This window comes from Palaemon carinicauda, chromosome 31, assembly GCF_036898095.1.
Source record: "Palaemon carinicauda isolate YSFRI2023 chromosome 31, ASM3689809v2, whole genome shotgun sequence".
Lineage (NCBI taxonomy): Eukaryota > Metazoa > Arthropoda > Malacostraca > Decapoda > Palaemonidae > Palaemon > Palaemon carinicauda.
In genome coordinates, this window is record NC_090755.1 from 15,051,584 (window position 1) to 15,072,191 (window position 20,608).

At 37.3% G+C, this 20,608-nt stretch overlaps 1 protein-coding gene across 4 annotated transcripts in view; it reads left to right on the forward strand.

Annotated features, from left to right (window-relative positions):
• The window catches only part of LOC137624321 (proline-rich proteoglycan 2-like), a 70,387-nt gene that overhangs the window by 41,054 nt on the left and 8,725 nt on the right, over positions 1-20,608 (forward strand). For 2 of the 4 annotated variants that reach the window (XM_068354994.1, XM_068354992.1), the window contains exons 3-6: positions 149-622; positions 920-1,025; positions 8,549-8,772; positions 14,926-14,997. In XM_068354994.1, the coding sequence (XP_068211095.1) occupies positions 149-622; positions 920-1,025; positions 8,549-8,772; positions 14,926-14,997 (876 nt within the window). Of the gene's footprint in view, positions 1-148; positions 623-919; positions 1,026-8,548; positions 8,773-14,925; positions 14,998-16,483; positions 16,625-20,608 lie in introns of all 4 variants that reach the window. The other 2 variants (XM_068354991.1, XM_068354995.1) reach the window with 2 other exon arrangements.

Consider the following 20,608-nt stretch of genomic DNA (forward strand, 5'->3'; position numbering starts at 1 on the left):
AAAGGAAAACTGCCATTCATATGCATAATATCATGTTAACATTAGACGTTTGTGATTAGGAAAATATGTGGTCACTTGAACGACAAGCTTCATTTACATAGAATCAATACTGTATAATACAATTAACTTGGTTTTTTTTCTTTTTCAGGTGTTAAAGGAACTAAATGCAACTTAGATCCAACTAAAGGAGAACTGAATGATCCATGTCTATCATTGTACGATGCTGTTTGTGAAGGGAAATACTGTGCCTGCCCTGCTGGCACTCACGAAGATCCAGGTCTCAAGAGATGTGTTCAAGGGGATGCACCTAAGACATCCATAGGAGGATCACAGTCAGGAGGAGGAGGAGGAGGAGGAGATTTCTTCGATGATGTCATAGATAATTACCCAGGGTCAGGCAAAAAGACTCCAACTCCACCACCACCAGCACCTCCGCCGGCTGTGCCCGCTCCACCACCACGTCAACCTCAACCTCAACCTCCACCTCCATACAACCCGAACCAGCCTGTATATCCGAACCAGCCTGGACAACCGAACCAGCCAGGTTATCCGAACCAGCCAGGTTATCCGAACCAGCCTGGTTCAAACCAGCCTAGAAATCCGAACCAGCCTGGAGCAAAAAGTAAAGAATCAAATAATCAATATTCTAAGATTGTAAAGATTTATTCCTGGTTTACATAAATTTTACAACACACTTTTTATCGAATGGACAATATTGACCAAACCAGTTCAAGGAGTTTTAATCAATTTTATTATCACATTGCAATCTTCAATGTAAACCATCTCATAGTTAATAAGTAACATTTCCAAGAGCTGACTCGAAATAAAATGTTATCAAATCATTTTCTTTAATAAAATTTATTCTCAAAGCTCAAGTAATAAATCACTCATTGTAATGCATTTCTAAATTTCACTTCAGATGACAATCTACCCGAAGAAGTAGGTGGTGGTGTAGGTGGAATGATAGGACTTCTTATTATTGGTGGTATAATTTACTTCTGTTGCTGTAAAGGAGCAAAACGCAAGTAAGTACATATCCAGTGCTTTACGTACAATTTCCTTTAATGTTAGCAAATCTTTAGTTTCATTTTAAACAAACGGATTTTGACGCAAAGCGAAAAATCTATTTTTGGGTGAGATGGCCATGTCGTCCTGATGGAAGCTTCCATCAGGACGACATGGCTTGAGCCCCAAAAAAGTTTTATCGTTTGAAGAGAAAGTTTAGTACTGTCATGTCAGCATTGTAACTCAAAATAATCCAAAAGAAAAAATTTTCATTGCATTTTAGTAGCATACGCAAACATAAATGAATGGTAACACTTCTACAGTATGTAAATTGAATTATGGATTAAATATTATTTTACAATACAGTATAGCTAATAAGGACATTTTTGTAGTCATTTGCAAAGCTGGAATTTAGATTATAAAAATATGACAAAGTCTTCTGTATGGATATTAGGGAGATCAAATTCTTCAAGATTACTGCCCGTTGAGGTACTACCGCAAGAGAGTTATTGGGTCCTTTGACTGGCCAGACAGTACTACATTGGATCCTTCTCTTTAGTTAAGGCTCATTTTACCTTTGCCTACACATACACCAAACAGTCTGGCCTATTCTTTCTATATTCTCCTCTGTCCTCACACCTGACAGCACTGTGATTACCAAACAATTCTTCTTTGCTCAAGGGGCTAACTTCTGCAATGTAATTGTTCAGTGGCTACTTTCTTCTTGGTAAGGGTAGGAGAGACTCTTTAGCTATGGTAATCAGCTCTACTAGGAGAAGAACACTCCAAAATCAAACCATTGTTCTTTGGTCTTTGATAGAGCCATAACCTCTGTAACATGGTCTTTCACTGTCTTGGGGTAGAGCTCTCTTGCTTGAGGGTACACTCAGGCAAAATATTCTAGCATTTCTCTTCCTCTTGTTTTTTTTTTATTAAAGTTTTAATAGTTTATATATGAAATATTTATTTTAATGTTATTACTGTTCTTGAAATATTTTATATACAGTAAATTGTGGCTGTGGTTGGGCTGTGGCACCCTAGCAGTACCAGCTGAACTCGGCTGAGTCCCTGGTTAGGCTGGAGGAACGTAGAGAGTAGAGGTCCCCTTTTTGTTTTGTTTCTTGTTGTTGTCGGCTACCCCCCAAAATTGGGGGAAGTGCCTTTGGTATATGTATGTATGTATGTAAATTGTTAACGACTTTTCTTGTAGTACTGTATCCTTATTCCTTTCCTCACTGGGCTATTACCCGTGTTGGAGCCCTCGGGCTCATAGCATTCTGCTTTTCCAACTAGGGTTGTAGCTTAGCAAGTAGTAGTAATAATAATAATAATAATAATAATAATAATAATAATAAAAACAACAGCAACAATTTTTTTATTTTTTTTACAGTATTTTGAGGCTTATGTCGGCCAACATTTTAAAATGGAAGTAATCCTGTTGAGTTTTTGTTGGTCTTCTGTCTTGAAAGTGAATGAGAAAGCAAACTGACTTCATAGACAGAATGCATACAAGGAAAAGAAAAGTGTTGAAAAAAAAATAGAATTTCATTGCACTTACTTAGGAATGACATTTTCTTTTAAAGAAAAATAAAAAAAAATTCAAGGCAAATGCTGGAATTTTTTAGCTTACCACTTATGGTGAAAACTAATGGTATACAGTTTTCCAGATTATTTTCTATTTCACTTCTCGTGTGCAGTATAAAGTAAATTTCTAGAGAATATATATCCGTCACATTCTAGGGGCCGACCAAGGGAATGGCCCTTGCCAACAAGAACTGTTGGTTTTAATCCACTACTACTAATACGTCACTTTTACCATCAGACATATTTGCATTAACGATAAGGGGAATTCTATTAAGAGTTAGTAATACCGGCCAGGTGTCATGAGAAATATCAAAACTTTTGGGACAGTATTCATAATTGAAATAGGGTACTTTACATAATATTCATAAGTGAAATTTCCGTCTCTAACAAATGAGACTCTCTTGAGTGACTTTTAGAAAGCTATGTATAGCAAGTTCTTTCCTAGACGAGACAGAATGGCTGGATAATCTACATCCTTTGTATGGTTTACTATAGATGATGCAAAGTCCTTTCAAATCCAACTGCATTGCTTTCAACCTTTTATTGTACTTAGGTGCCTAATTTCTTGTAATTACTTGATCCAATTTTCACCTTCAGAATAAACCCCTCCCCCTTAAGGCAAGGTGACCCCACATATTATTATTGGATGAAAAAACTTGTATTATAGTACTTGGAATTACCTCAGGAGTCTTGATGGATAGAAAACAAACCAAATCTATTTGTGACTTAAAGGTCTCATTAAACAATTCCAAGTTAACCTGGACAATTTAACCTGATTATGACTAACAAGGTTTGTTTTTTACAGAAAGTTTCCTACTTAGAAGTCGGTTCACGTTACATTTCATACTTTCATTGGCCTTGCATGGTATACAACTTTTGCTTGTGTAATGCAAAGAAAGGTAGTCCTTCATTGGGAAATGTGAAAATGTGTGGCTATGCTTCTCAGGATTGTATCCCTGTTTCTGACAGGTAGTAATTAGCTGTACCTTAGTATACATCCTTAATTGGTTCCAGAATCTTGTACTTATACCAATCAAGACTTATACTAACATTTTTTTTTCAATTAGAAATAAAGGGAGAGTTGAATGCATACAAGGATAGTGGTGAGGGAGGGGAATACAAAATATTATTATTTGGAAAATATCCCCTTCCAATGAATCTTCAGGCATCAGAAATTTTTTTTTTTTTTTTTTTTTTTTCATTTCTCCTCTCTGTCGTTTTTCATGAATTGGACCTGGCTTAGGCTCACCAAGTTTGACTTTTACCAAAAAGTTGCCCCATGAACTTCGCTTCTGCCTTCTCTTTATTATGTTCCTAAAATGTGACATTGTCTAATCATTGTTTGGGATTTATTGTGGTGGTACTTCTCTGGAAAATATTAGACAGCAAACTTTTCATTGATTAACAAGTAAGGGGATTCTTCTACCTCCTCCTCATGAAGAGAATGTACCAATCTTTGTATCATGTTCCTCTTTCCTAAGATCCTTAATTTCTTTGATGGTTACTTATTCCCTATGATCCTCAACCATCTCTTCTTCATCATTATCATTGATATCCAGACCCATGAACTTGGGCCAAATGATAGTATGCTATAATATAGACACAGCCTCAAATTTAGCCCTCGAAGTCATTTTATGTTATGGCCTCTGGTCCCAGATTCCTCCAGATGGAGTGCAGACAAACTTTGTCAATGAAATTTAGGCGGTGGACAAGGCTAAGTGCGTCAGAGGTCACTTCAAAGCAACTCTGGAAAAAGGCCTTTATATACAAGTTCTTGAAGATAACCTGCTGGTTCATGGGTTGAATGAGCGGATTTTCATTACATGGCAAGAACTTCATAGTAATTTATTTGAACTCGGGTAGCAAATCATCCTTAAACTTTGGACGATGAGTTGGAGCATTGTCCATTACAAGGAGGGTCTTCAGAGCCAGTTATTTCTTCTGTAAATATTATTTGATGATTGTGCCAAACAAAATATTAAGCTATTCACTAGAATACGCTCTGATCAGCCAAGTGTTGCTGTTTGACCTCCACATGGATAACAAGTTTTCTGAGCATTATTTTTTTAAATTCTGTAGGTTTTTAGGGTCGTAGATTAGTAGGGGTTTGAAATCAAATCTCTACTAGCGCTGCAACAGACTATACTGAGCATCCATTACACGTTGTATTGCCGGAACGACAATCGAGTTCAACTTGCAGGACAACATCCTGTGGTGGAAACTTGTAAGGAGGAATCCTACACATTACTGAATGTCTCTAAGATATGAACACTGGTGGGGACAGCACAACATATCACATTTTTCTATTGCAGCAGAGGTGGACTTTTCAATCACGTAATTTACAACCGGGAAGGGCATTCTGAAGGGAACAGATGATGCATTGTTAGTCCAAAATTTATGTCCATGCCTACATCACAGTCTTTGACAAGGCCCTTGGTATTGCAGAAGAAATATGCCCCAGGCATGGTCTGAAGAGGTTGGCATATCAGGGGCATGGATTGGCCTGAAAAGTCACTGAGTCATGTTGAGCCTACAATGAAATGAAACCCTAAATAAACTTTAGTTTAGGATACCAGAGAACTGACCGACCAACAACTGAGGTTGCAGCCCTTTATCAGTGAACAACACATTATCCGAAGATGTACAATCTTCAAATTACTAAATAGAGCGGTAACTCAGTTTGAGAGTTTAATATGTTCTGGGAGTGAGCTCGCAAACCGAAATTCTCTTAAACTAAAACAATTTTTCCCATGAGATAAAGGAAATTCACTTGATGCATTCCGCTCGTCCATAAATACACATATACTGTACACTTATTTTTAAAGGATTGTAATAGTAATTTTGGAAAGATTTATAACCCCTAACATCAGAAATGAATACAGAATAATAATTCACAATTGAAAATAGATATAACAATCAAACAATTTAACTGGCATGGAAATTAGAGGAAAAAGTTACTACATGACAACACTCCTTCCTGGTCTCATGCAATGCTATGAAGGGCCTCCGCATCATTTATCATGCTTGCACAATGTACCACTTACATGCTGTTGTCTCTGTGGTTATGGATGGCTAGAATGAAGCCACCCGGTTCATGGAGTTTCTCGTTTGGCACACTGGGAATAGATTATTGCAGTATGGAACACCCATTGTGAATGCAATAATCCCACTTGCCAGTGCACTCATCTAATAAACTACCACTGTACATTTAGCAGGTCTTCCCACCTGGCATAATACAGTAACCTACCTGAACAGGCAGGTTTTCCAGAACCTCAAATAATAATTACCCTAACACTGTCCTTTTTCATTTTTATTCTTCAAAAGCTTTTGATTATTTCCCCTTCAACAAAATACCTGATGGCTTTTGTCTGTCCCTTCTATAAGAAAATGATGAAAAAAATATTACCAATGACCATGTCCGATATTTTTTTACAGTAATATTTTCGTTGACAAGCTTAGTTTAAAATTGATTACACATATAAAAGTTAATAATCTATACCGTGCTGTATATTGTTCATAGAGACTTCTGCACTCATTTCAAACATTTAAAGTATATTAATTTGAGACTTGCAGATATTATTTCATTACATCACAGAAATTATGCGCATCATGCATATAAAGGGAAGTGTTTGCTTGCAGACTGCTACAATATAGGTACTCATAAACCAATTTGAATTTTCATACTTGTATTCCAAGATACTAATAAACCGAGGTACAGTGTACTATTCTATATCGTATATGTAGTTTTTTTTTTTTTCTAAAACCAAAATCATAACTACCCAAACACTTATTTTTCATTTTTCATCTTCAGAATCTTTCAACCATTTCCCTTACTACAAAATACCCAACATCTTTTGTTTATCGCCTCCTCAATAAGACAAAGAATAGCCAAAAAAATTGTTCCAAGGCCCAATGTCCAATCTTTTTCAGACATATGCCTTGTTTGAACCCTGCATTCACAAACACATTCATATGATATAAGGTTGCCTATTATTCCTACAGACATATCTCAACTTATATCAAACATCAAAAGCATATAAATTTGAAACTTGAAGGTAGTATTTCAGTAGTTCGGTAGGAAATCCAATGAACTGTACTTTACACGTTTTGTTAAGCTTCTCGGTGAAGACTATGAACAGCAGTGTGGTATATTTTAGCTAGCGTTCATTTTACATTTAATAGTCATAAATTAAGCATTAAGCATACGATTATGTTAATAACCATTCAATAATTGTTAGACTTAACAAGGTAACTAAGTCAAAAGTGCTTCGGTCAGGATAAAGTTAGACACTGGAATGATTTGAGATGTAAAAAAAGTTAAAGGTAGTTATGTTTCCCTTCATACTTACTTCAGTATTTATAATGGTTTTGGTTTATGGTCTGGCTAAATATATGATACTGCATTTTAATTTCTAGCCAAATACAAGAACCATAAATTTTTCCTGCTAGTTATCTTGTGTTTTATCCATTTCTGACCATGAATACTGAGGCATCCCACCCATTCATGAGTTTTTCCCCCTCCCTCCATATAATAACAATTATGGGGGACCCCAGTAGGAAACTAGGGTTTGGGATGGATAAACACCAAAGATGAGTGATTTGCAGCTGTAGTAATGGTCAGATATGCACAATAAACACAAGATAATCAGTTGGAAAGATATATGGTTTGTGTAAGTGGCGTGAAATAAAAGTACAGTATCATAATTATCTATGATTTCTGCCATGTCTTGCTTTAGTGGCAAATAAACTTTATCTCACTGCTCCACTGTTCTGGCAAGCAGTACATGGATATACCGCACATGCCATTCCCGTGGGTCACTATTAAAGTATCATAATAACCTATATAGTAATTGACATCACGTCTCTCAGATTATTTTTGCTACACTAAGGCTCTTTTCGCTTGCAAATAAACATAACCTCACTGTTCGTCTGTTCTGGAAAGCGATACATGTATGAGCTACACACGCCAATCATGAGGGTCATTATTTTGGGATTAATTTTTACTGCCACACGAGCAACAATACAGTAGCTATATACTGAACAGTGTGTGTTCTAAATTTAAAATTACGGAAATAAATGAAATTACAATAATTTTGAATAAGATTAAATTCTTCAGTGGAAAGCCTCTTCTTCCAACAATAATCATGGTGGAACCAAAGCCAGAAGAGAAAAAATGGCTATTGTAAAATAACACCCGGGAACTTATACATAAGTACAGTATTAGGAAGCTCTTAATTGGTTAAAAAGGCCAGCTAATGATTATATCATACAAAAAACAGAAAGCTGCCAAAAGCAAATGCAAGCAACAAGTGTGCAGTAATCCACAATCTTTTTCTCAGAAGTAAACAATGGACTTAGGAAATGAAATGGTGATCACATATTGGTTGATCGCTACATAAGTTATTATGCCCAAGTCTCCATAAGTCATGCAGATAAAAGTGTCAAAATAGCCAGCACTTGTATATTTCTCGCAGTGAATTCCAGTTTCGCTAAAAATTAAGGTATCATATATTAACCCTGCTCTTTATACTACTACTGTACTGTTTTCATAATGAATGTATGTATGTGAACAATACAGTATTTACAAATCTCATAAATGCAATGTTATTTTTTCATTTTTTTAACATAAGGTTGCATAAAAAGGTGGAACATGGATTTTATTTTTGTATTTAATATTTAAGGATATGTGACAAAAAGTCAGAAATGATGTATTTTGAACTGACGGAGAGAGGGTATTACATAATCCAGAAGGTTAGTTTTCATAGTCTGAATCTACCAACTGATATTCCCTTCAATGTACCCTCCATTGCAAATAAACGGCATTCTATCCTCCTACACCTTTACTGTATATACTATTCATGGCAGTTTTTTATTTTATGATTTTAAAAATGAATGGATGTTTTATTTTGTTTGCAATATTGTAATTGTGGCAGGAAATTAAGAATGCCTTGTTTTCCAGTGAAATGATGAACAAGTTTGGAGGAGGAAGGTTTGCAGGAATCCCCTTCATTGGCGGTGGACAGCAAGCTACTCAAGGAGGCCAGATGCAAATGCAGCAGTCTGCACCTGTTCAACAAGATCTCCAGTTTGGTTCCCAGCACACTTATATACCCCCTGGAACTGTCCCTCCACCAGATAAAGCACAATATGGTGCGCCACAACAGCCCTATCCCCCACCAGCAGGTAACAATTAGTATGAATTTCTAAGGAAGATTTCTTAAAATTTTGGGTAGAACATGTAACATTGTGTAGCCTGTTGACAATATTACCTGTAGTGTTGAATATAGTATTTTCACACTTGGGGTAGAATAAGATGTAAAAAAAATTTAAGTTCTTGTTGGATGAGAGATAGGGATTTCATTTCTGCATCTTTTTGAGTGTTATGTTGATGGAATAGTATTGTTATAAGGTACTACAAAATTTAACTTTTAGCAGTACAGTATTTTAACTTCTGGTTTCCTTAGCATTACAAACGCACACACAAAAAGATATTCTATAATATTTTGAAGGTAAAGTAATACCAGTTGAGTGAGTTGTGTAGGTATAAACCAAATATGGGCTACAAGTAATGTTGTTGTAGTGTTTCTGTAAGAAACTTTATGACAAAAATTTGCACCTAACTCGTCACGTTTTTGCCTTTTTATTTTTACAACGCTAACAAAAATTACTGCATGTAAAACAAATATCACAAGCATTCTGTGCTTAAGGGTTTATGAGAAAATCTTATAACTTATGCTTCACATTACATATACAAGTATGTATTTTAAACTCAATGTTTTAGCTTAAAAGCTAATGAATTAAAACTTATGTATTTTTTTACTGATTTAGTATCAGTGTTTTGAGAAAAAAGTCATTTTTATTTAGCTCCCGCATGTCTGTTCATACTAAGATTTGTTTATTTCATTACTTTGATGTTGGGATGAAGTGGCAACTCTTTCTCTTGTACACTGTATACAGTACTTGATAAATATTTACACCATCACAAGTCTTAATCAGGTCATAAAAAAAAACTATTTAAAAACTGTATCTGCAATCATAATGAATGAAATACTAGTTAATCTTATAGCATTGCAAAATTTGTCAGGTAATATTACTGGTCTTTACCATGATAGGAAAACTATTTAAAAAGTTTTGCTTAGTAGTGGGTATATACTGATACTGGGATTGATAATGTTATTCGGATATTTGATAGAGTATTATATAAGAGAAAAAAAAAATATCTCATGGATTGCAGTGGAATTTTTTTTTATGAAATACTATATTGTACTGTATATGCAGTATATATGCTGTACAGTATATGAATTACAACATTTTCGATCACTAATGAAGCTTTAGCCCCACATAAATTGCTTCTGTGCAACTAGTCTTCCGTTGTCTATAAACTACAGTACAGTACTTATTCTTCCGGAAAACTTGTCATGAACTGAAATTTTTATAACATTCTAACTTGAGAAATTATTAACTCTTCAAATATAACACATTAACAGTTTCTATGTATAATAAATTTCCTAACTAAAACTACTGTTTAATTTTGAAGAAAATATCTAACTGAAGGCATAAAATTAACACTGATACAGTAAAAATACATGTTGTAAATTTTCCAAGACAATTTTTACACATTCATGAGTGTTTCAACCCTTCTGACTTCTTAAAGTCAAAATTTTGGTCGTGTCCTCCAAGAGACATAGCAAATATCTAATGAAATCTATTTAATTTTCTGTCCAGATAAAACTCCTGTGGGTGCATGGACATAATTTTCTTCAATATATGTATTTTGAGGTATTTGGCATAAATGAATAATAAGTATTTGCCATAGATAGATTTTTATTTCTTTGGTTAATTTTTTTCATAGAAATATTCTAAAGGTAATTTGTTTCTACACAGACACAAATCTTATGTTCTTTACATAGTAGAAGAAATCAACGCAAGCTGGGTTGTAGCTATAAAACATTTAATGAGATTTAAACAACTGTTCCAGTTATTACTAGTGGTAATGGGGAGAAGCACCCCCCCCCCCCCCCAATCACTCATACCTTCTTCACTTTGATCTCAGCCACTGTTTAAGACAGACATCTCCTTCCATGTTCATTGGCTGTGGCATATGAAACTTTTACACTTAGTATTATTCCCGTTATGACACTCTAGTGCCTCAGTGATAATGTCCTTTAGTTGGAGAATTGATTAATATCATGAATCCTTTTAACTCATTAGGTTGGCAAAAGGTAAACACTCACAAGGAGGTAGACTTCCCTGAAGTCATAGGATCAGAGAAACTTTATGAGGAAGACTATTCTATCTGTGTACATTGATCCATTGGCAGACACATGCAAGCAACTAGTGTTCTAGCGAGTGCTGTTAATTCAACAGTTTCATCCTCATTCCGCGATCCAATTGCCTGAATTGGTCAGCGATCAAATTGGGAGGTTCAATTACCTAGCTTTCTCTCAGCGCCTTCAGTGCACTCAGGAGGAAGCTAACCTTTCACTTGAAAGATATTCTTTGCCTTATTCTCTCTCTGAGCTCAAGGATCCTTTGTGGTTTTTCAGTAGATGCAAGTTGCTACTGTGAACTGCTGTCATAACCTGGTAGTTTATTTTTCAGGTGGCTCAGAAGTGTTCTCGAGTTTCAACGTGAGAGCTCTCTAGCTCCTCGGAGCTCCCAGGAGATCTTGGCAAGCTGTCTCAGTGGCTGATTGTGCCAAAGGTGAAAGCTTTCCTTTCATCTGAGAGTTTCGCTTATAAAAGCATTCTCTGAATGAATCACGACCCATTGCAAGCCTGGATCAGGTGAAAGCTATCCTTTCACCTGAGAGTTTCACTTGAACCAAGCAATCTTTTGGTGCCTTGTGACCCAGACTCGCACACAATCCAAGCTCACATTAAGCCTTGATTGCAGCGCCGAAAGTGAGAGCTATCCTTCCACCTGAGAGTTTTTGCTTGAAACAAGCAATGTCAATGCAGCGAGATCCAAACTTGCAGATGATCCAGGATCACAGTGAGCCTGGATCATCTAGCTATATTTATCATACTCGTCTGAGCTAGCTGTACCGGTTGGGGTAGAATGCATGAGCCAGGCTTGCATACCTGTGACAGGTCGCGGTCCTGTGTGGACCTGCGATTCTGTCGCGTTTGCACCCTCAGCATTCACTTACGTGATCACAGAGGGTTGCTCAACACTCATGGTAGTTGCTTGGCTCTCCCGAGCTCTTGCTCTCTCTTGAATGCTCTTTGAGCTAGGGACTATCTTACTAGGCCCCTAACATGCTCGAGGCAGTTAAGAATCTAGAATAAGTGGCTATTTACCACTAGGGCACTGACGTCCTTGTAGCATAAGAGTGAGTCTCTCTCTCTCTCTCTCTCTCTCTCTCTCTCTCTCTCTCTCTCTCTCTCTCTCTCTCTCTCTCTCTTCTGTAGAGCAATTTAGTTTAAGCATCATAAGAATTCTCTAAATGCTTAAACTAAATTGCTCTACCAAAGAGCAAATACAGTCTCTGCAGATGGACTCAAAGTCTTTGAGGCATCCAAATTCCTTGTAACACTCACTCTCTCTCTCTCTCTCTCTCTCTCTCTCTCTCTCTCTCTCTCTCTCTCTCTCTCTCTCTCTCTCTCTCTCTCTCTCTCTCTCTCTTCTGTAGAGCAATTTAGTTTAAGCATCATAAGAATTCTCTAAATGCTTAAACTAAATCGCTCTACCAAAAAGCAAATGCAGTCTCTGCAGATGGACTCAAAGTCTTTGAGGCATCCAAATTCCTTGTAACACACACACACACACACACACTCACTCACTCTCTCTCTCTCTCTCTCTCTCTCTCTCTCTCTCTCTGTGTTCTGTAGAGCAATTTAGTTTAAGCATCATAAGAATTCTATAAATGCTTAAACTAAATCGCTCTACCAAAGAACCAATACAGTCTCTGCAGATGGACTCAAAGTCTTTGAGACATCCAAATTCCTGGTAACACACATTCTCTCTCTCTCTCTCTCTCTCTCTCTCTCTCTCTCTCTCTCTCTCTCTCTCTCTCTCTCTCTCTCTCTCTCTCTCTCTCTCTCACACTAAAACTCCTAAGTTTGCTGGTAAAGGATTTCCAAATTTTTTTTTTAACTGATTGACATGGGTGTTCAGAATTCAGTTGTTTTGGGGGCAATACAAATTGCTGTAGATTTGTGTAACGTTTCTGTTTTCAGTGAATGCAGAATTTTCTATGATCTTGCATATGACTCTAAACTGAGAGAAAGCAACAAGAATTCAGGTGTGCTTTTGTGAAGCACTAGCCTTCCCAGAGTAAAAAAAAAAAAAACATTAGAATGGCCTAGTACAGTGATAATGCAGTTGCCTAGCATTAGACATAGCAGCAGATCAATCCCACATCAGGATCGTGTTTCTCTTTTATGTACAGTATCTCTTCCCTCGCATTCAGTTTTATTAGAAAGTTTTATGAATAGAGGCTTTTATATGAGCTTTTGTTCATGCATTAATATTATCTGCCTCAGGAAGGTTGTTAGTCAGCTGATGACTATCAAACAAAATAAACACGTAGTCTTCAAGACCAGTCGGTGGGATTTTCAACGGATACTCCTACTCTTCTTTTCTTTTCTAATGAAAGAAATACAGTAGGGTGGTTACCCAGACCTCCGTTGAAGACGAAGAAACTACAATACAGACAGTCCTTAAGGTACGAACATCCAATTTGCGAACTTTCATATTTACGAACACAATTACGAAAAGTAAAAAATATGTTCAACTGCGTGTGATTATAATTTTGAGATTAGCGCCAGTCCCGATTGGGTCCCGATCCAGCCGCCGCCCCCCAAGGCGGGCAGCACAGACCCGCTTTATTCTAAATCTATTGTTTGCTATCATGCTCGTCATAGCCGTTTGTGTACAGTTTATTACATCCGCAGTATTTTTGCCTTATTACCGTAAATTATAATGATGTTAACTATGGCTGATAAGCAGATTGCTAGTGGTAGTGCAATGAAGCACAAGATTAGTGACAATAGTGCTAGTAGTGTGAAGAAATTTTAGGCTAAACCATTTCAGTGGAAATGAAAGTAGCCATTATGAAGAAACCAAATAGCGGGGAGAAGGCAAATATTGCGCATGTATATCAAACAAATTGTTCAACAATTGGCACGATTGATAAGACGACGAGTTATCCAATAGTGTTGATGAGCGACAACACGACTGTAGGGATGTATCTAAAGTAACAAGGAGGTTCTATTTCACATTAACTTTGCCAACTAACTGTTGGAATCCTGTGATGGACAGAGGACAATGCGATCGCCCTGTCAAATCGGTTCATACTTAGCAAAAAGAACATCTTGGCAGACAATCTCAGCAGGAAGACTTAGATAGTTGGTTCCGAGGGGTCTTTGGACCCTTGAATAGGAAACAAAGGGATGACTTTGTGGGGTTCACCGACAATAGATCTCTGCCGGACGTGCCTCAACCAGAAGCTTCCAGTGTACTGCTCAACAGTACCTGACCTACTGATAATGCTTCAGGTCGCCTTCCAACTTAAATGGAACAACCTGAACGTCTGCGCGTTCCCCCGTTCTTCTTGTTCTTCTTGATAAAGAAATTCTTTGACAGGGCAAGATCCGTAACCAACCTACCCATGACGTGAATAGCCCCATTATTTCAACATGCAGAATGGTACCCCCAACTTTATTCTGCTGCTGACCCAAAGATAAAGCACCTGTTTGTCAGTATGGGGCAGGTTCAAGAATAGGGTGATGAAGAAGTTTCTGCACATACTGTACTTTGCTTGCCATCACCTAACCCCCATGAGAAAGTTTTGTCTGCAATCAAGGTAAAGAAGACATGACTGAGAGGGGTGATGGTGCTTCTCCACTCTATCACTGGTAACAAACTGAACGGTTGTTTACACCTCTTTGAAAGTTTTATAGTTGTATACTTTTGTAAAGAACTCTAGGTTTGTATGGTTAAGAAACATAAATTACTTGAAAATTTGTCATTTTTCTAACCAAAGGTTTAGTAGCTACATCATCACAATCACTACAGTATAGAAAAAAAAAAAACTTTAGAATTGGCATGCGACACACTATGGGAATATTTTTGCAGCATGTATAGACCAGTATATCAATAATGTACGTTTACTCATTATTAGTTATTAATAACAGGAGCATGTAAAAAGTATTTTATACATCCTATACTGTAGTGTAGTTCATAAGTATAGTTAGACCATGGAAGAATTTTTTTTTATGTCTGCAGCAAACATTTTGCTCATTTGTGTACTGTGCAGCAAAGATTTTAGTATGCGCTTCCTTATGCTTACTGTGGCCAATTTTTCTTTTTCTATTATTACGCCTTACCTAGGTGGGTATTACCCTATGGTGCCTGGAGATCCTTACGCTCAACAGCCAGGATATGCACCATATCCTCCTCAAGGTATGTGAGGGCTTGATGACTTCTAGAATAAATACTCAGACTCATTCTATCACTGCTTGATTATAAATAGGTGCTTCACTCAAGCCTGTCTATATTGCTTTTCTGCTTTGATAAATCATATGATATTATTATCTTGACCAATTGACTCGGATGGACATATTTCATTTCATTATGCCAATTATTGCAAAACACTAATCTTGTGATTTTTACTATTGTTTATTATAGAGGAATATTTTAATAGCACAAGTATCACTGTACATGCATATTGGGTGATTGTGGTTTTCATATGCCTTGTGCAATATAAGCTAATGAGCTCTGTCAAAATAAAGTAGTTCATAATGCACAGTGTGCTTTTCCTTATTCTGTACAAGGACTTCAAAGCCTCAGCTATTTTATTCAAAAGTTAAAAAATAAGTTAAAAATATTTAGATGTCAAAAATATGCTACAGTCCCACTAAATGAGTTTGTTCATTAAACAGAATAAAAATATTTCATTTAAATATAAACTATAACATAGATAAGCAGCAATCATACGTAACCATTTGGTAGCATTGCAGCAAGTTGATATAAATTGAAGTTACAAAGGACTGTGCCAAATCTTTACTCTAATGCTACTTTAAATGGATTTGCAATTTATTCTTTATAATTATGAAATTACTTTTGAATGTAAAAGAAGTCAATCACAACTTTGAGTGCTAATACTAATTCAAATGTATGAAATAAGACTTTTATATTTATTTACCAGAATGAAAAGCTTATGAAGCTACCATCCAGAAATAAAAGAGTAAGCTATAATGTCCAAGAAAAGAAATTTAAGAATGTTCATAGACTATAGTTTCCAAATAACTGTCACTAAATGACTTATGACATGAGACAAGAGACTATCAAATATGGTGTACAGTATTTCATATTTTGTTATGTTATAGATGCAGTAATGTAATCTGACTTGGTCTGTGTTCCTGAGAATTTCTGCTACCACTAGATTATTAAGATTAACCAAATGATAAGCTGTGCAATGGTTTTTCCTCTCCCACTTTTTAATATTCAAATTAAAGGTTTGTTAACAGCCCTTTAATAAAATGGTGTTTCTGGAACATAAAGAACAGAAATATATAATAATCAGCTTAAATACATTACTGCATTTGCAATTTTTAACCATAAATTGAAAACCAAATATAGAGCATCCTTGTTTCAAATTAGTTGCAAATCCATAGTGTTTGTGATCCTGAATTCTGAATTTTGCCTGTTCATAACTTTTAGTATTCACTCTGAATTGTTAAGTAAATATCTTGACTATCCTCAGTCAAGATGCGTTGTAAATCTCTACTTATAATTTTATTCACATTATACAGTAACACAGACACTTTGGAAAACTCTGATTGATGGAGACTAATCTTCTAGGTGATGGAAACTAATTTTGTAAGGGACGAGAACTAGTCTTGGGTGGTGAGAACTAACTTCTTTTTGGGTACTAACTTACTAACAGGTGGTGGACCACTTCCTATGCAGCCCCCAATGCAACCACCTCCTGGGATCCCCATGCAACCATCACCAGGCATGCCCATGCCCCAAAATCCTCCTTACCCACCTCAAGCCACACCATATGTAGCAACAGCTCCTCCAGAAGGTATTTTCCGAACAAACAACGGATATTTGGAGAGTCCAATGTGAATCTTTTATAATGTGACTGTAGTACACTGAATCACATAATAGAATCACCTCATGTGGCTTAAAAGATTTTTGTTTCAATACGGATACAAACCTTGGTCTTTTAATAGGACTATGATTTCAGCGAAGCTGGTAACCTAGCTATTAAAATTTATAACAAGGTGTCAGTAGTTCCTGGCTAGTAGCGGTGGAAGGGCCACACCTCTGCCAGCTCAATGAGAAGTCACTTTAACTTCAATCACTAAGTTGTACATACTCTCAGTTGACAAACTTGGCTTATTGACTTCTTTTTCTTTTCTTTGCCATATTGATTGTCGTATGCCTGTTCATGGAGAAACCACGTGGGGGTATGCAGTCTTGCCCTGGGAATTCCCGGACAACGTTGCAGGACTTTCATGAGCAGGCCTAATGTAGCTCCTCATTCTTCATGTCCTCCTTCCAGGAGACATGACTGTATGCAGTCTTCCCTTTGTGAGGAGTGTATGGAGTAGTTGGCATCCCAGTGCCAGGAGTTTGGCCAGAGGAAAAAGAAAACTAAGAGAAATTCTTCCCGTGATATCTATGCCACTAAAGCTAAGAAATCTACTGGTTATCTTCTTTCCCCTCATGAAACTTGGGCTACAGGTCCTTCTCTTTCACCCTCCTCCTGGGGGTAATATGAAGAAGGAAGACAACGATAATCTAACCCCGGGGCAAGCCCAGAATGAGACAGCAATATTTGCTTTCCCTTGGCAAATCCGATAAGATTTTGAAATGCCACTGCGAACTACGACACCATAAAGACAGTATTGTCATCTTTAGGACTAGAAAGAATACTTTCCAGAGACAAACTCCTCCAAGCCTTAGCTTTACCCAAAGCAAAATGTCCGTCACTGAAGCCTACTTTGTCTGCTGCATCTGCGGAAGAAGCCCTTGACTCTCCACACTCAAAATTGAGTTCTCTGGTAGGCATAGCTAAACAGCTATCCTCACCTTAAAGGTCCCTTCAGCTTTAAAAAAGTGCTTACGCCCTCCTTTGATCCTTAGCCCTTGACCGGCTCAGCCTTTATCGGGGAAACAATCTCCTTACTTGAAATGCCTATAAAGGGCAGAGGCAAGACATTGTTATTGCTTACAAGAATCTCCCTTCCCTCTCCCATCTGGAAGCACATAATTACATCCTATTAAGAAGAATTCCATAGTAAAGGAATTAAGTCCTCCTAAAGAAAGCGAGAAGCTCTTCAGGTACTCACCCGTGTGCATACGGTCATTTTTTTGAGCACACACCTGGATCTCCCTCACCTGTCACAAGCATGGGCATCCATTGGAACGTGAACTCTTGCCAAATAGTGTACATTCTTTGTTAAATCTTAATCCTCATCTCACCTGCGCACCTGCGCAAGTATTTATAATTTTGAGCAATGCTCAACCAGAAAGCATTCAACTTTATAGGTACAGTAGTAGGTTGGCCAGGGGACCAGCCGCCGTTGAAATACTACTGCTAGAAAGTTATTGGGTCCTTTGACTGGCCAAACAGTAGTACATTGGATCCCTTTCTCTGGTTACGGCTCATTTTTACTTTGCCTATACATACACTGAATAGTCTGGCCTATTCTTTCCACATTCTCCTGTCCCCCATACACCTGACAACACTGAGCCTACGAAACAATTCTTCTTTGCTCGAGGAGTTAAGTACTGCACTGTAATTGTTCAGTGGCTCAGTCACTGTCGTATTGGTAAGGGTAGAAGACTCTTTAGCTATGGTACTGTAAGCAGCTCTTCTTGGAGAAGGCCACTCCAAAATCAAACCATTGTTCTCTAGTCTTTGGTAGTGCCATAGCCTCTGTACCATGGTCTTCCACTGTCTTAGGATAGAGTACTCTTGTTTAAAGGTACACCCAGGCACACTATTCCATCTTATTTCTCTTCTTCTTGTTTTTTCAAGTTTTTATATGTGAAAGATCTATTTAATACTGTTACTGTTCTTAAAATATTGGATTATAATTGTTCAGTATTTCTCCTGTAATTAATTTATTTCCTTTTCTCACTGGGCTATTTTTTTCAATTGGAGCCCTTGGGCTTATAGCATCTTGCTTTTCCACCTTGAGTTGTATGCTTTTTCAACTAAGGTTGTAACATAATAATAATAATAATAACAATAACTTGTAGTACATGTACCTCAGCACTTGCACACTACCTAGAAGTTGAAAAGTCTCCTGTTCTCATGTGCCCTCTATTGAGAGAGTGTCTCTTATTCATGTACAAGCATGCACTCCCCAACTTTGTAGTGCTATTCTTTCCAACATGAAGATTCTCCGACATGCAAACATATGCATCAAGATGAATACTCTCCTGTTCACCGACACACTTCTCTCACAGTACACCAACCTACGAGAATGTGACCCTCTGAGCACTCTAGGTCTCTTTTCTTAGGAAGTTAATGATCACCTCTTTGTGAGCAATTGGTGGATGAAGTCTTAGAGATGGAACAAAAGTGCTCTTCTTCTCGCGTTCATTTTCACATGTGCAATAGGAGAATATTCCTGTTAGAGGTTGCCATATTGACAAGCGCATGCACTCTGGCTAGGACTTCGCATGAAATACCTTCAGATCAGGAGAAATGTATTTGAAGAATTTTATTGGCAGAGGCAATTGTACGCTCTCTTTCAGATTTGCGAACAGCTCGCTATGAGCACTTGTGTACATGCTTGAGGTATGATAGATTTGATCAAATTAGGCGTGCTCCCAGTTGGATGATTGCACACAAAATATGCACTCGTACTCGCTAATTAGGGAACTCGCCGACCTCTTCATGTAGGCTAGTTTGCTCTCGTGGTTTATGACGAGCGCCATTCACGCTCTCAAGGGCTCCCTACTTGGTTTAAATGCTCTCCTCCAGAAATGGAGACTATGAATGAACATACACTCACCAATTGGAGAAAACTCAACACATAAACCAAGAACAACTCTGGTTTGTGAAATGCTTTCATCAAAATATTTTAGAGAGAATATTCCTTAGACTTTTCACAGGCAGAGGCAGACAACTACAGACCACGTCCCCTAAGGAGAGTTATCACCAAAGGACAAGGTCACCCTTTTGTTCTCCTTCAAACTGCCTCTGAACTCAAAGGGAGGAAACAAGGATACGGAAGAAATATTAGCATGTGTCACTGCAGGAAACTAAACCTTCAAGACTACCTCCAAATGAAAGGTTCCCAAGAGACTGCAATAGAAGACCATCACTGACTAGCAAACAATCCAAGGACTCGGTAATTCATAGGTCATCCCAGAGTAACTATGGGCCTTCTTCTGTGATTTCTGCCATAGAAGGGGCACTTCTTCTTGAGGAGCCTCTATATCTAACTGATAGTAGACTTCTTAATTTTCTTACAAAAAGAGAAACTCATTTCAATTTCAGCCTTGACCAAAGTCTTCAAAACTGAAAGGAGTTGACCTTTCATCTTTATGGGAATTGTTGATGTTGATTAGGAGTTTCAAACAATTTTGTCCATCAAGAGAACTCAAAATTCCCCATTGTAAAATAATGATGGTTCTCAGTGCTTTAGAAAAGCCCCCATCAAACCATGAAATAAAGCTTTGGATAAGGACCTGTCCATCAAAAACCAATTTGCTTCTTGCTTTGGCTTCGACAAAACGGGTGAATTACACCAACTGTAGTATCTCATCAGCTTACACAGAGGGTTAGAGGAAAGAATCTTTTTCCTTTAGCAAAAACTCATAACCCAGCAGTAAACATCCCCAAGATTTTATTAATTTGTAATTTCATCTCTTAGGGAAGTAACCAATGATCAAGATTAATTGCTTCTATACTCTGTGAGGGCACTAAGATGCTATCTCAAAAGAACTCAACCATTCAGACCACAACTGCAGAACCTTTTTACAATTGCACCAAGGCTCAAGAAGAAAATAACCAGAAATACTTTTGCTTTTTGGTTTCAGGAAA